General features: G+C 42.0%; 2 protein-coding genes and 1 long non-coding RNA gene across 5 annotated transcripts in view; 1 reads left to right on the top strand and 2 right to left on the bottom strand.

Moving 5' to 3' along the window:
- The window catches only part of il1rapl2 (interleukin 1 receptor accessory protein-like 2), a 255,847-nt gene that overhangs the window by 150,094 nt on the left and 91,285 nt on the right, over positions 1–14,468 (top strand). The window lies entirely within an intron of this gene.
- On the bottom strand, positions 3,287–6,537 carry LOC128766892 (uncharacterized). The gene is made up of 2 exons (XM_053878431.1): positions 6,335–6,537; positions 3,287–5,843 (listed from the first exon to the last, which is right to left on the bottom strand). The coding sequence occupies exons 1-2, from the start codon at positions 6,519–6,521 to the stop codon at positions 4,630–4,632; spliced, it is 1,401 nt and encodes a 466-aa protein (XP_053734406.1). The 5' UTR covers positions 6,522–6,537; the 3' UTR covers positions 3,287–4,629.
- On the bottom strand, positions 9,451–12,712 carry LOC128766893 (uncharacterized). Its single transcript, XR_008416030.1, has 2 exons — positions 12,420–12,712; positions 9,451–10,977 (listed from the first exon to the last, which is right to left on the bottom strand). It is a non-coding gene; the product is annotated as an uncharacterized LOC128766893 (long non-coding RNA).

Below are 14,468 nucleotides of genomic sequence, written 5' to 3'. Positions count from 1 at the left end.
GAATCAACATAGGGTGTACATTAAACAAAATATAATACCCTTCAATAAGTGACATGTGCACGCAGGTTTTGTCTTGGTGTGCAGTTGGGAGAAGCACTGTTTGAGGCAGTGTCCTGATTTGCAGTAGGTGGTGCGCTCTGTTTTAAAATAATGTGGGGTTTCACTGAATTTGTTGTGCAAATCCTAAGATATTAGAGGAGTGAGTGTCGTCTAGTGGGCTTTGAAAATAAGGACATTGTTTCATGAAGCCTCATAAGTAGTAACGGCTAGATGAGGCGTCACGACACAATATTGAAGGGTTGATGAATATTCATGAAACAGTGTCCTGATTTTCAGAGGCCACCAGGTGGCACCGTCTGCTGCAAAATGTTTGGACTTTGAACAAGTAATTCAATGAAACCTGACATTATTTCTAAAGTAAGAGCACCATCTAGTGGGCTCTGAAAATTCGGACACTGCTTCATCATTCACCCTGAAATACTGTTTCATGATACCTCATCTCAAATGGGTGCAAAAGTGGCACATACCCGTAACACAAGACTCGTATCCATGCGTCAGAGGCACATACGCGTAACTGCACATTTGCATCCGTAAACCCCGTGGCACGTGCGTCTAAAAAGAAGATTTACATTCATACAAACACGAAAAGTAATTTCGCCTTCATTTTCTAAGTGCACAGATACAAGTGGCTAAACACGAGCTCTTGAAGCTGCAATTGTGACACATTGCTAGGTTTTCCACCTCAACCACCGCAAAAACAGGTGCATAAGTTCCACATACTCGTTTACATACGCCTTTTGCACCTCTTCTCGCACCTGTAAATAAAACTGATGCGCACTCGTAGAAGTGGCGGCAATGCGTGCCTCTTACTCCACGCACGTTCCCGGTATTCACGTGACGTCTATTGTCCAATCGGCTTTTTTTATTACTAATTATGGGCTGTTTATGTTCAGGCAGTGCTTAAAAAGTGCAACCTACGTTTACATGAAGAGTTGGACGTGTTAGAGTGGTAAAGCCACATATCGGTTTGCATTGATGTTGTAATATGCACTTTAGTTTGTGTGATTAATCAGTTTAGTAAGTCTACAGTTGACACTGAAGTAGACAAATAAACCATCTTTCATTTTAATTCATGCTTCATTTGCCTTTATCTTAACATAATAGCTATAATATAATATAAAGAAGAACAATTATATATACTGAATCACATATGGTTTATTATAATACAGATTGATTTATTAGTGGTGTTTGCTGTAAAATACATGAGAAGAGGACCTTGAAAAATAATCGCACATTTAATCGCAATCGCAATATTGAGAGAAAAAAATCACAATTAGATTATTTTCCAAAATCGTTCAACCCTACTCATAAGCCCATCACCAGTGCTACTGGAGGTGTCATGAAGTAGAGAGTATGTTTCATGCAGGGAAAAAAATGTCTTACTGAGGAAATGAATCAAAGCACAACATCTGATTCCAAAGTGACTCAGATCAGGATCATGGAGGAATAGACACTGTACTTCATCTTCTCTGTAACAACCACACAGACACACACACTTGGGATGAGCTGCCAGCCAAGAGTGATGTTTAAGTTGGAATATTGCCTCGTATGACATGCTGTTCTGCATGGGTGTGTGGGAGCTTGTCCACAGGCAGTGCCATAGAATTTGGCGTTTTTTAGCTCCTGTACATTCCATCTGCCGTCGAGATGTTTAAAATTAGCCCCCATACGCTCATGCAGACAGTCTAAAATGTGTGCAGCTATGAGTATTTTCACGCAGCTCTAAGTAGAGGCGTCAATCGGTAGAGAAGATGATATTATTGTAAAGTGGCTCGACCTGAATTTGTTTGTGAACTGTGTGGCATTACATTTCAACCAAATATTGGAGAGCATGCCTGCATTTTAGATATTAAAATAGCAATTCATTTAAAATAATTTATTAGGGTTCTTCATTCTTATCATTCTTATCATTCTGTAAGAAGCACTTGACAAAAAAATGTATCCATCTTTTTCCCTTCAAGGAAATAACATCATCAGAAGCTGATTTCCCTCCTGGTTCCAGTCACAGCAGCTTATCTCACGTTCATCATTGCCTATGAATGAAGCACTGCATTTTAGCACGTTGGACATTGTTCCTAGTGTCCTGCTGCTCCAGCGGAATCTACCTGTTGCACGTTGACATTCCGCTGGAGCATGTGACTGTGTCTTTTTTCATGCACTCCCGCGTCTATAGAAGCTTCCTACTTTCAGCCTGGATCTTGATGACAGGTTATCTTCCCTATCTGATTGGAAGTGCAGTGTCTGCAACTCCCTCCGTGTCCTTCAGAAGTGAGCAGAGTTGCTCTCTCGGCTACGTTCCTCCTTTCTTGAAAGCCTGCACCTCATTACTCTCTCTCTTTCTGCTGCATTGGCTTCAAGTACTTTTCTAGGATTTCAAATGTCACTCAGCCGCTTTAATCCAATAACCTTCAAGTGCTTTTGCTGCTGCCAACAACAAGCACACTAGGCCCTAATACAATGTCAGTACCTGCTTTGGAACCATGGTGGAACATCATAAGGCAGGCAATGATCAAACTGAAAGAATGATGAACAGGGATTCTGTTTGCTTTCCTGCACATGACCTGAAGGTTATGTATTATGCTTTGGAAAGGAGGTTTGCAGCCCTTGCATCCTTTGCCTTTCGGTGACGTGGTAGTGGGCTTGTATTATCAGTGATTTGTGTTCCCCAAGCATGACTCTATATTAATGCACTCTGTTTTGTGCTCTCCAAAAACAGGGTGTCAGACAGGAGAGCGGAAATATGGGGTGACATCAAGCTAGAGGGGTGACGCATAATCTGGGGAATGAGTTGGCCATACGGCGATCCTTCAGAGTTATTCATTTTTATGAGAAGCTGATAACGTGACTAATGTTTGAGAGTGAGAGTGCGTCTTTGGGTTAGTTGAGGGGCAACAGCAGAGCTTGAAGACAGGATTGCACACCATTTTTGATGGAGAAAAGACTCATTTTAGCGTCATTGTTCATATAATTTGGCAGCTGCCAGTGTCTCAATCATTTTCTAAGTTCATCTCAACAAATGTAAAGCAAAGTTATGAAACTTAGCAAAAATACATACAGGTTGTAGACTTGAAAAAATAAATAATAATGAGATAATAAGAGCTGCTGGATGATTAGTACAGTCACATTCATAAGACCCTTTCTCTTAAATGAGGGAAATAAAATGTGAACAAAACTAGCTTTCTTAGCAATAATGACTCATAGTTAAAATAAATACAATCGTATGGTTTAGCATTTTGGTTTTATTGGTCAGACCTTCAAGCCATCAACATAAAAAGCTAAACATAATGTGAACATTGTTCATAGAATTTCCAAATGACTTTTTTTTCTGTTTAACTTACTAGTTGACATAGCTACAGTGTGTCAGAATGCAAGGCACATGACTCTTGACATTTTATTTAGTAAAATAAAAGAAATCCCACAGTTAAGTAGTTGATAGAAGTCAACAAGTATTCTACGTTAAACGCTCTCATTTCAGCCTCAATCTGAACTCTGGACAGGTTGTTGACCGATAGTTATCTCATCAAAGTGATCTGGGAAAACAACCACTGCTGTCGTATCGTTTTGACTTCAAAATAGACTGCACTTACCATGACACGACAATGGCTGCAAACCACTTTTTGACAACATTGTGTTGCTGCATGTGCCCCTGGGATTACCAGGGGTCATATTTGATTACTTTTTCCAATTAGATTTCTGCCTCTTTTGTTTGTGTGTTTACATTTTGTTATTGCACCAGTTTCTGTTTAGACAGTACACAAGGTTTCCTTTAAAAAAAAAAGATTGCTACACAATACACAATATGTTGTGACTAAGTGTGACCACTTCTCATATGCTGGTGGAATCTAACAAGTAAATTCATGGATCGGAAGCCGGACTTAATCTTCCTACTGCGGGACTTACATGGATAGGTGTCCTACCCACAATCCATCCAGTGCAAAGAGCCCATAGTCAAACAAAATGTCTGCAGTGCTCCTTTTTGTTAAAATGTTATTCTACAATGAGTACAATAAAAACACAGCACAATGTTCTGTAACTGAGATTTGACTGTTGACCATTTCATATAAAGAGAGTTAAGAGTTTGGAAACCAAAGGCACTTGCAGACACAGCAGAGAGCAGGTCCCCTCCTGAAATTCTGTTGTTTTCTGAGGTCTATTGGGATGGCTTGATAAAGGGGCTGACGTTTTTTTTTGTGTTTGGAGATTGCTTTTCTCCACCAGTGATGAGAACATAGCTCAGTAAGTGGTGTTCAACTCTCAATTTCAGAAATGCAATAGATACATCTGGGCTTCCTCAGATGGGTGGCCTGTTTGTTTTGACACATCAACGTATTGGTTTGTAAGTTTGAGTGGATTGTCTGCAGGCACAGGAAGGACAGCCTTGTACAGGCCAAGAACTATATTGAGCAAGTACTAGGATAGAAAACATGTCAGCAGCAGAAGTTGGCATGGGAGGGGATAATGTGGGAATCCATCCAGAAATGTGTTGGTAGAAGGAGATGACTGCAGCTGTGCATAATTGCAATTTAAAAATGAAAATATATATCCTTGAACTGCACAGGTTTGAGTTCCTCATCTGTAAATAGGTCTGTTGTAGACTCGAACATTCCGCCGATCAAATTCTGGGTCATAGTGATAGCCGTTCTTTGGCCGATATGGTACCTGAAGTCTAAAGTGTCCCTCTTCCATCAGCGGTACCAATCTGTTCAATTTCTGGCCTCTGCAAGTGTTGACTATTCCAAGTGTCAGGTTTAATCTTGGATTTTTGGAATGAATACCACAGTCCCTCAAGTAGCAGTGATGTGCACGCGGCTTGACTTGTTTTGGAGTTGTTGTTGTTGTTGGCGCTGCTTTCTGGGAGGAGGACGGCAGAGTTGTCTTTGAAGATGGTGCTGTCGATTTGAGCTTAGTTTTATAGTGGCCTCTGGTTATTTCTTGTTTGTCCAACTGCATATTCAAGGAGGATTCCTTCAGAGTGGTCTGAGAATTCATCTGCTCCTGCAGGTACTCAACTGTAGTTGACTCATCGTTCAGTAGATGTGGCCCTGTTGTAGCTTCATCTGCGACAAAGGCCAAAATGTTGTCAGATGGAAGAGCAAGTATGTCTTCAGTTGGGTGCTCCTTGGTTGAGTTATGGCAAGCCGACTGTTGTGTTTCTGTCCTTGCCTCCTGCCAAGCTGAGGAGTCAAGGTTTCCACTTGATGGAGGCTGTTCAGCAGCTGCTAGAGATGGATCCTCTGGTTTCCTTCCCATCTCTAGCAGGGCTCTCTGGGAAGTTGTTGTCAGACCTAAACTATCCCACATTGTGGACAGTTTTGTCTCAATGTCAGATAAAGCTGAGTCTTGATTCTTTTGCTCAGATGACCCTGCCTTCATTGGCAACGCAGGAAGAACTAACCTGTATGATAAGTCCTTTGTTTGACGGGCAACAAAGTTTATATTTGTACCCTGGAGTTGTAGTGGGGACAAACATTTTCTTGGTATAGGAGGAAGAAGGGGTCTTATGGACTCAAATTTCACTTTTTTCCCAGCATTATTGGGGACCCACGTCGAGTCCTGAAACCTTCTGCATGGTCGAGGCAGCGATTCGTCTTCCAGTGTGAGTTTCAGATTCTGACAGGGATCCAGAACGCACACTGAAGAAACTGTTAGAGACCCATCATTGGACGGCACCACATTAAAGGATAAGGGGGAGGGACATAACGCAGTGCTTGTGGAGGCAAGCGAGCTTTCTCTGATTGATTGTTGCAGCTGTCTCCTGCGCTTAACCTTCAAAAAACGTTTCTCTGCAAGAGACAGAACAAATTACAAGTAAGGAACTAGCAATTTATGGGATTGACTGACAAAATAGTGTTTTCAAGCATAAATGTGTGGCTCTGCAAAGACGTTGATGAGCCAGAAAAGTGGAATCCATCCATCCACATCTTACATGGGGTGAGGTCACGAGGGCATCCACCGCACACCACATGCATTGTACCGTGTGCTCACGGTAGTCCTAAATATTAATGTGGAGGTGGTTCATTTATTTATTGTTCAGTTTTGAACACACAGCACAATGTTGAGAATTGACATGTTGAAATTGTCAAGACTTTTTTTTTTGTTTCTAGAATAAGCAAACAAACTGAACAAGAAGCACAGATACTTTACAGAGTACGTTGGAAACTGTGTCCAAAATTCAACCTTAATTCTTGATGTATTTATTTCCAATGAAATGGGAATTTCGGCCTATGATAGTATTTGCTCTGATAGGCAAACTCACCCACGACGACACACTTACCCCATTGCTCCTGGTATTTCAAAGCAGCCTTCTTTACATCCCCAGACTGGTCGTCCAACTCTACCAATCTCTTAACGTGTGATGTAAGAAAGTTTGGAATGTCATCTGGCTGTGCCAGGAATGTTGCCCGAGACACACATTCCAGCACGCTCTCCACTCCGTCAGCTATAGATTTGTCCAAAGTCATCGCTGACAGGTATTGATTGACCTCATGCTGGAAACGAGTGCTGGCTCTCAGTGCATATATGTGCTTCTGCTGCGGTGCCATCAAAGTCAATCAGCTTTCATCATGTATTTCATAATTCGGACACAGTGACAAATCTTTCATGACTTTGATCTGGTGCACATTCCTTTTACTGAGGCAAACGAAGATGTAAGACAGTATTTAATCTGTTATCTCCTCTGTAATTGAGAAAATACGCATTTGCTAAAAGGAATCATTTCACTACTTCATGTTCGTTTCTAGGACGGTGAACAGAAAAAGAAAATCTACTGAAAAATGTATCAAAATCCCCTCTGGGTTGATGTATTAACAAGTCCCTGCAGAGTGCTTCTATGAACATTTGTGGAAGAATTGCTGGCTCCTGAGGGCTCAGTGAATCCAGACGACTTAGAAAGCCACATGTACAACATGACAAGTCTTGCCATCAAATTCCACAACTGTCCCCTGTCAGTGTAGTATAAAGTCATTGGGAATAACATCAACTGAGCCATGGATACGTCGGCCTTGTAGAACTCGGATTAATTCAAGAGCATTCCACAAAGGGCCATCTGAGCCAGACATCACGACAGTAAGTCAGTGGAACACATTGAATCGAGTGATATGAAACACGTCACCACTGAAGTCATGAGCAGTGGGGAGCTATGACAAAGAAAGCAACCCATACTGTCAAACTGACAGTGGGTTCTCTCAGAGCTGGACCCACTCGCCTGGCTTGTGAGTCGAAATGCTTATGGTAGAGTGTCAGGGATGGGCTGAGAAGATACGGGAGTAAAGACGAAGTCCTGGGAGAAGATGACTCATACAATTGTGAGGGTCAGACTGAGGTATCAGTCACACTGTCTCATCTGTCAAACTCTGTGTTGGAGAATGAAACATGTTTGAAGTCTTCAAACTTTCCTATAGTGGCATATAGTGGGGCCAACTGTTCCACCTGGTAGCTTCACTTAAATCAATGCAAATTAATCTGTTTATAAAAATAACAAAATAAATAAATGACAAATCAAACACAGTATGCACACACACGTATACAGCCTGAAAAAAACCACTGTGTGTAAATACTCAAGACAGATGTGTGTCTCATCTCATCATCAAGTACATTTATTCAGTCTTGTTTTTCAAATCTTCCTCCTGTGGGATCAGGTCCCTGTCGGCCCCCATGAAGTCTTGTATATCGTTTTAAGTGCTGTTAATTAAAACTTGAATAACTCTGTTTGGAAACACCACCACTGTGTTTCTCGTCTTTCAGACTGTTGAAGGGTGTTGGTGAAGAGGTTGAAACAGACAAGGGAGTACAGCCTGTAGATGCCTTTCCTGCCCTGATCCTGCTCAGTGGAATTATCATTTTGGCTTCATCTGCGCTTGCAGTCATATGAAAATCACAGTCGGCCACCAAAAGCCAGACAAGCTGCAGCTTGACTCCTGGATCTTGCCCACGCTCCCATGTCTTGGACTTCACAGGCTAATTTTGGTACAAAAGAAAACAATCTCACACCATATTGGAATTAGGTAAATCCCAACTTCAGTCTTTTGTCCGGAAACACATTTGTTTCAGGATCTTTGAGCGAGAAACCCCACTAGAGCAGAGATCTATATATACGATCCATCCAATCTATTTAACATTTGTTTACTGGTTGAACACAGTGGTGAAGGTAGTGGACTCAATCATGAACATAACTTCAAAACTCTTCCAAAGCTTTTGTGCTAGGGAAGAATGTTATTTTCTCCTTTAGAAGTCTATGCCATTCAAAGCAACATACTAGCTTGCTCCACCAGCATCCTGTATCATTTTGCTTGTGGTTTTAGCAAGCAAAAAAAAAACAAAAAAAAACTGTAGTCCTCAGTCACCCCGGATTGCTGATCAGTCTCTGTTGACTAAAACTGTGTCTCCAACGGAAGATGTGTGGGAGACTTTCTTCTGAAGCATGACAGATGATCTTTAAAAAATGCTCAGAACCACAGATGTAGTGACATGGACAACCTTCCCAAAACAGTCACTTTAAAGCACATGAAACATGTATATACAATACACAGAGTCCTGCCAATGTTGGTGTAAGCAAGATATATATAAATTAATTATATACAGTGGTACCTCGGTTCCTGACCACAATCCGTTCCAGACGGCCGTTCGAGAAGCGATTTGTTCGAAATCTGAATCGATTTTTCCCATTACAATGAATGGAAAAAGAAATAATGCGTTCCAAGCCTTAAAATAGGCTTTTGTAGGAGTGAATGTAGAGTGTCTGCTGCAGGTGCGCTGTTCGTCTACAGCTATGTGTGTGGCCGTTGCATGTGGGAGGGGTTGCCGAGTGAGTGACGTCTCTCCAGAAGTGAAGAGGTGCCCGGTGCGTGTCCAGCTCTGAATGTGCGCTTCTGTGCAGTTTGGCTGTGACAAAGTCATAAACCAAGTAACGCTCTGTCCCAGACTCGCCTCATCCCTGTCCCAGCTCCAGCCCACAACAGGACATCAAACCCTGGAGTGAGCGCTCCAGCCTCGGAGGTGTGGAGAGCGAGTAGCTCCCCTGTGACACTCGACCACGGTCCACAGGAAAGGAAGGAAATGTTTTACACCTCAATATAAAGAAAAAACAATTAACAGTAAATCTAGCTAACTGGACAGGTCTGCATACAAAGGCTGTGTTATACAGAATAACACAGCGTGTCATGGGTCACCTAAATGGTCCGCGCACGTTATGGTTTTTCCGGCTTTTTTCGGGGGCGTTCGAGTTCTGGATTTTCGTTCGAAATCAGAAGCCAAAAAATCTTGAAAGTTTTGTTCGAAGTCCGGCACGTTCGAAAACGGGAGGTACCACTGTATTTCACTTTGCTAAACCTGGGGTGGGACTCCAAATGAAACACAATAATGGCCATTATTCAAAGAACAAACTACTCAAAAGTCCTGCAAAAAGATTCTTTATTAGAGTGGCATCAGTGCTCTCAGAGTTTCCAACTTAATTGAGGCAAAGGGGGGCAGGTTTTCTTTTGAATGGGCCCAAGAGACTCAGACTTGTCCAGATTTCTGATTCCTGGACCTTAAATAATTTGTCCTAGCCTCGGAATTGTATAAGCAGTCAAAGAAAGTCCTATGTTTACTGCTCAGTAAGAAGCACAATCAACATTCAAGTTCCGTTTTCAGGTCATTTTTCTTATATTATGGATGTTGTGTTACATTCTCTCCAAAGAGGAGCCTGGACCAGAGCCTTGAGTAAATCCTTGGAGATGTGGGATACTCAAAAAAATGGTATTTCTGAAATGATCTGGCAGGCATTTGGCTAGCATTTTCATTAAGTGAAAGATTGACTGGAATGCAACATATTCAGGAATGTTGTGCCGTAAAGCAAAGATTCCTCCAGAGCCTCTGTGAAAAATGCAGTCTGATTTAGTTTTACTTTTTGGATTGAGAATATCTTTCAGGTCACCAACAGTCAGTGATTGGTGCCTTGACAGATGAACTCTTGGCAGAGATGCAAAGTTACTCAAGAACGGGTCGAGTGCTATGATTTAAGATAACCTTCATACCGACACGGCATGAACCCCATCTCATGTTTGAGGACGGTTCTGTATTTTTTAAGAAAACTGTCCGGGTGATGGGGTTAATTCTGAATTGGTGTTTCTTCTGCAGACAGAAACGTCCAGATATGAATTTGTCTTCTTTGATGAGACAAACTTCACCCACAAACTGCTCTTGATAGGGTTCTGTCCATATAGGAACATGATTCTGAAAACCTTCTTTGGTCCTAGTGAATATTTGATAACTAATCCTGGTGTCAACTACCTCTGGTGACTGAGTTTTTCTGATGACTTGCTCATCCACAACAATCTCTACCCCACTGTGTAGTAGGTTGGCCGGGTGCTGCTGACAAAGCCAAAGATTGACTCTGTCACTTCAGCACTGGGATTCATAGAAGGGTTGGAAAACAATGGTGTATTTCTGTTAGTCATACCAACATGGCATCATACCAATAACCATCCTTGGGTCGGTACTGATAATGTATCTTTGGAAACTGTTCAATTGGTTTCTTTGGCCATATGTTGGTGTTGCTGAATACCGTACGGGGTGTTATTGGCTTGGAATTCTTGGTACGGTTTCTAATAGGCAGTATATAGACACAAAAGTAGTCCAAATAAGGGTGTGCTTTCTTGGGTTTGGGTTGTACGACCCTTAACCAAGCACTGCCCTTGAAGAGGGTTTTTCTCTTAGGTGGAGCTGCGGTAGAAAGCTTGCTTGCTTTCAAATCATCGTCTGATAACTCGTCTGCACCCTGAGTTGTGAGGCGTAACCTGGAGATAGATGCTGCACTTGTCCTCCTTGTTGGATATCGAGAAGAGGTTGCGATTAAAGATGAAGCACGACGAGATTCCTCTGCTTTCAGGCTTCTTTGTAATGCCCTTTTCCGGATTGCCTGTTTCAATATCTGTTTCTCTGTGGAGCACAGCACAAAATTAATGCAGCCCATGTTTCCCTTTGCTTTCCTTTCACCTTGTTTCAGTCGTGCCTACTTGTGCTTTAGGTGCATGTATTCACAAGACATTCTCACTCCTAAGGCGTCACATGCTAATCGTCAATTGAACCTTCATAATGCAGAGCGATGCAGCCCTCTGTGGTGCATGTTCGAGCATCAAGTGAATCAAATGTCTCTGCTCCCGCAGCATTTACTGACACCACAGGCACAAAAGACAGTGATTGGTCTGATGTCGCTTCATATATTGTACCTTGTGACCATGCTCTTCACTCACTGTGAGTCAAGCTCATGGGCACATGAGGTACCTGTCCAGTTACCCTGAAAGTTGGACTATATACATTGTCGATTCTCACCGGAGGCATCAAACTATGAATGAGCACATAGGGAATTATATAGTAAACAAAGAAGTGAGTAAAAATATCAAAATATAGATTCTTCAAAACAGTCACCCTTTGCTGTGACTACGACTTTGCTGACTTTTGGCATTCTCGCGAGGAGCTTCTTGAGAAGGCCAATGGTTTGCAGTGTGGCCAACAAAGCAAAAGGTGGCTACTTTGAGTCATCTAACAATGACACATATTTACATTTATTCAACATTTATTTTCCTTGCTACATAATTCCAAATATCCTGTTCATATATTCGATGTCTTCAGTGTCTATCTACAGTGCAGAAAGTAGTAAAAATAAAGAAAAATACTCAATCAAAAGGTGTGTCCATACGTTTGGCCTGCACTGTATATGTGGTGTATTACATTTATTCTTAAACCTCTATGTCCTGTTTACATTCGGGGCAATGTCGGGTGATGTCATGGGGGGATGGAACTTTACCAGTTACCAGTGGACAACTCAAGCGCAGCACCAATTATGTCAGGCTGCATGAGGCGATGAGATCTGTATCCACCTCAAGTCCACATCCTCAACCATTCTCTTTGAACGTCACCAATGCCGTGGGAGGGGAAATTTAATTGAACAGTTTTGTATCAAAAAGCAACATAGAAGGGTGACAGAAGGCATGAAAAGCCCAAAAACAAAAAGAAAATAAGTCATTTCACGAAGACATTTTATGTAATGCTTTAGGTGTGAGAATGTCATTTGTGTCCCAATGGACTAAAGTTTTTTTTAACAATTTGCAAGCTTTGGTTCTCAAGTAGTTATCGTTGCTTAAGAATGTGGTCTGCAGCTAGCATGATCTATGGCAACGTTTGCTTAGTTCACATATAGTTTCTGAATGTTGCCGTCAAGGCTGTGGCTTGTGTTTTTATGCATCAGGGACCTTTCTTGCAGCTGACTATGAGAGTGTTGAGAACCCATAATCATGTTAAAGTTACTGACTTGCTCTCTGTCTCATACACGTGCACGTCTCATTGTCTTAACAATGGCGAATAAATGCACTTAGACATACCCCACTCTTCTTGATTGCTAAAGGCCAGATCCTTGAGATCCACTGACTCGCTGGCTCCAGCCTGTATCAATCTCTGAAAGTGTGAGATGAGAAAATCTGAAATTTTATCAGGCTCTGCAAGGAAAGCAGCTCTGGATAAACACTCGAGCAAGCTGCTATATCCATATGGCAGAGGCCGACTTGGATCCATCAGAGATCCAACTGAAAATACCCAATCAAAATTCTATCCTTAAATACAATTTTGATATAACTAATGTGATTTTTTTGACATCTGAAAAGTTCCACGTATGAAAAACATGCAACCCATGCTGGCTAGCGCCATGTCGCCGTTTATATGTACTCTGCATCATTGTTATAAAGTCAAATGCCTGATGTCATCAGCTCCAGGTGCTGACGTCATCCCCCACTCACTTATATGAAGTACTCAGCAGCTCAACATGTACCTGTGGTTCTCCAAATCTAAAATAACCTGTATGCTGCTGATCAGTGCATCATGGGAAATATTCAGATTCATTACAAGTCACCGTAACGGAGTTCAATAATGAGAGTGATGGCACCTGAGACGCACGGCTGAATGCCATTTACCAACATCAGTATATAATGCTAAGGGAGTGAGGCTGTGTGGATTTATAATATTCCATGTAAAGGTGGTTCTTTTTTTTTTTTTGCTTATTTTACAACCGTTGATGCTCACTTCCTATTATTGGGTCACTCATATTAGTGTATTCACAATGTCTACATATAATGGTGCTGAATCTCTCTCATGTGTGACATATATTAAACTTTGACTGACTTTTTGCTATGACATGTCAGTTAACCACGGGAGGCCTGTACAGGGTTGCGGGGTGTGCTGGAGCTAGCCCCAGCAGTCTTTGGGTGAGAGTCAGAAATACACCCTGGACAGGTCGCAGGGCTCACACGCACACCTAGGAGTATTGAGCATGTCTTTGGACATGGGAGGGAACCGGAGAACCCAGAGAAAACACACACGCACACTGGGGGGAACATTCAAACTCTATGCAGAAAAGCCAGCGGACCGACCCAGGAATCGAATGCGCAACCTTGCAATGCCAGAGTGCTAACCACCGCCATTGTGGCCTGCCATGGCCTTTGAACTCTCAATAAGTTGCATGGCTCGGTTTAGTGGGTGAATAAGCAAATATTTCAGATCTCATCAAGTCAGAGAAAGTTGAACTGAAATTTGCTCACTGCTTACCACATGGGACTTCCTTTCTTGTGAGGGGATGATGAGGCTTTATGAAACAGTGTCCGGATTTTCAGAGGTGGCGCTCTTGGTTTCAAAATGATGTCAAGTCACATTGTGATTCTTGTTGAAATTTTGAGATTTTAGAGCCAAGACTGTCTAGTTTATTCAAGGAGCACTGTCCTCCATCTCCAACTTTTCCCACCTATGTATGTACTTATGTATGAACACTTGTTCTACATGATCTAAGAGTGCCAGATCATATGGTGACTCCATAAAAAAGTCGAGTATCGAGTCAAGTGTGCAGCCTTCAACTCTGATGCAAACCTGGAGAGAGTCCGCAGCTGCTCTTTGCTCTCCCTACTTTCAGCCAGTGTCTTCCTTGTGGACAAAGCTGACAGATTTTGGTCCAATAACCCATTTTAAAAATATATATTTTTAATAAAGGAGCAACAGAGAAGCTTTCAGAGCCTTTTGATGGCACCTTATGCTCCGTCATGGTGATGCGTTGATATGATAAAGCAGTATTGAAGGGTTGATGAGGTCAAATGGCGCAGTGTCCTGACTTTTAGAGGCCACAGTCTAGTCACATCTAGTGGTCTCTGAAAACTAAGACAATGTTTCATAAACCCTGCAATGCTGTTTCATGATCTACCCTTCACTACTCCATAATGTTTGACTTTGAACAACTATTGTTGTTGAAGCCTCACTCATTTCCCAACCAAGACTTCCCCCCTACTCTGCCCTGAAAATCAGCCCACTGTCTCATGATAATTCTTTAGCTGATCTTTTTAGGTTTATTGTCTTCTAATGTCAAATTGGACCACTGAGGAAGAACCAGCTGA

Source organism: Synchiropus splendidus, chromosome 11 (assembly GCF_027744825.2).
Source record: "Synchiropus splendidus isolate RoL2022-P1 chromosome 11, RoL_Sspl_1.0, whole genome shotgun sequence".
NCBI classification, from domain to species: Eukaryota; Metazoa; Chordata; class Actinopteri; order Syngnathiformes; family Callionymidae; genus Synchiropus; species Synchiropus splendidus.
This window is presented reverse-complemented; position numbering and strand designations above follow the sequence as displayed.

Excerpts from the sequence above, each read along its gene's own strand:
- LOC128766892 (XM_053878431.1), bottom strand. The coding sequence starts at position 6,521 with ATGACTTTGGACAAATCTATAGCTGACGGAGTGGAGAGCGTGCTGGAA. Across the intron at positions 5,844-6,334 it reads GAAATACCAGGAGCAATGGG|AGAAACGTTTTTTGAAGGTT; the intron begins GTAAGTGTGTCG and ends TGTCTCTTGCAG.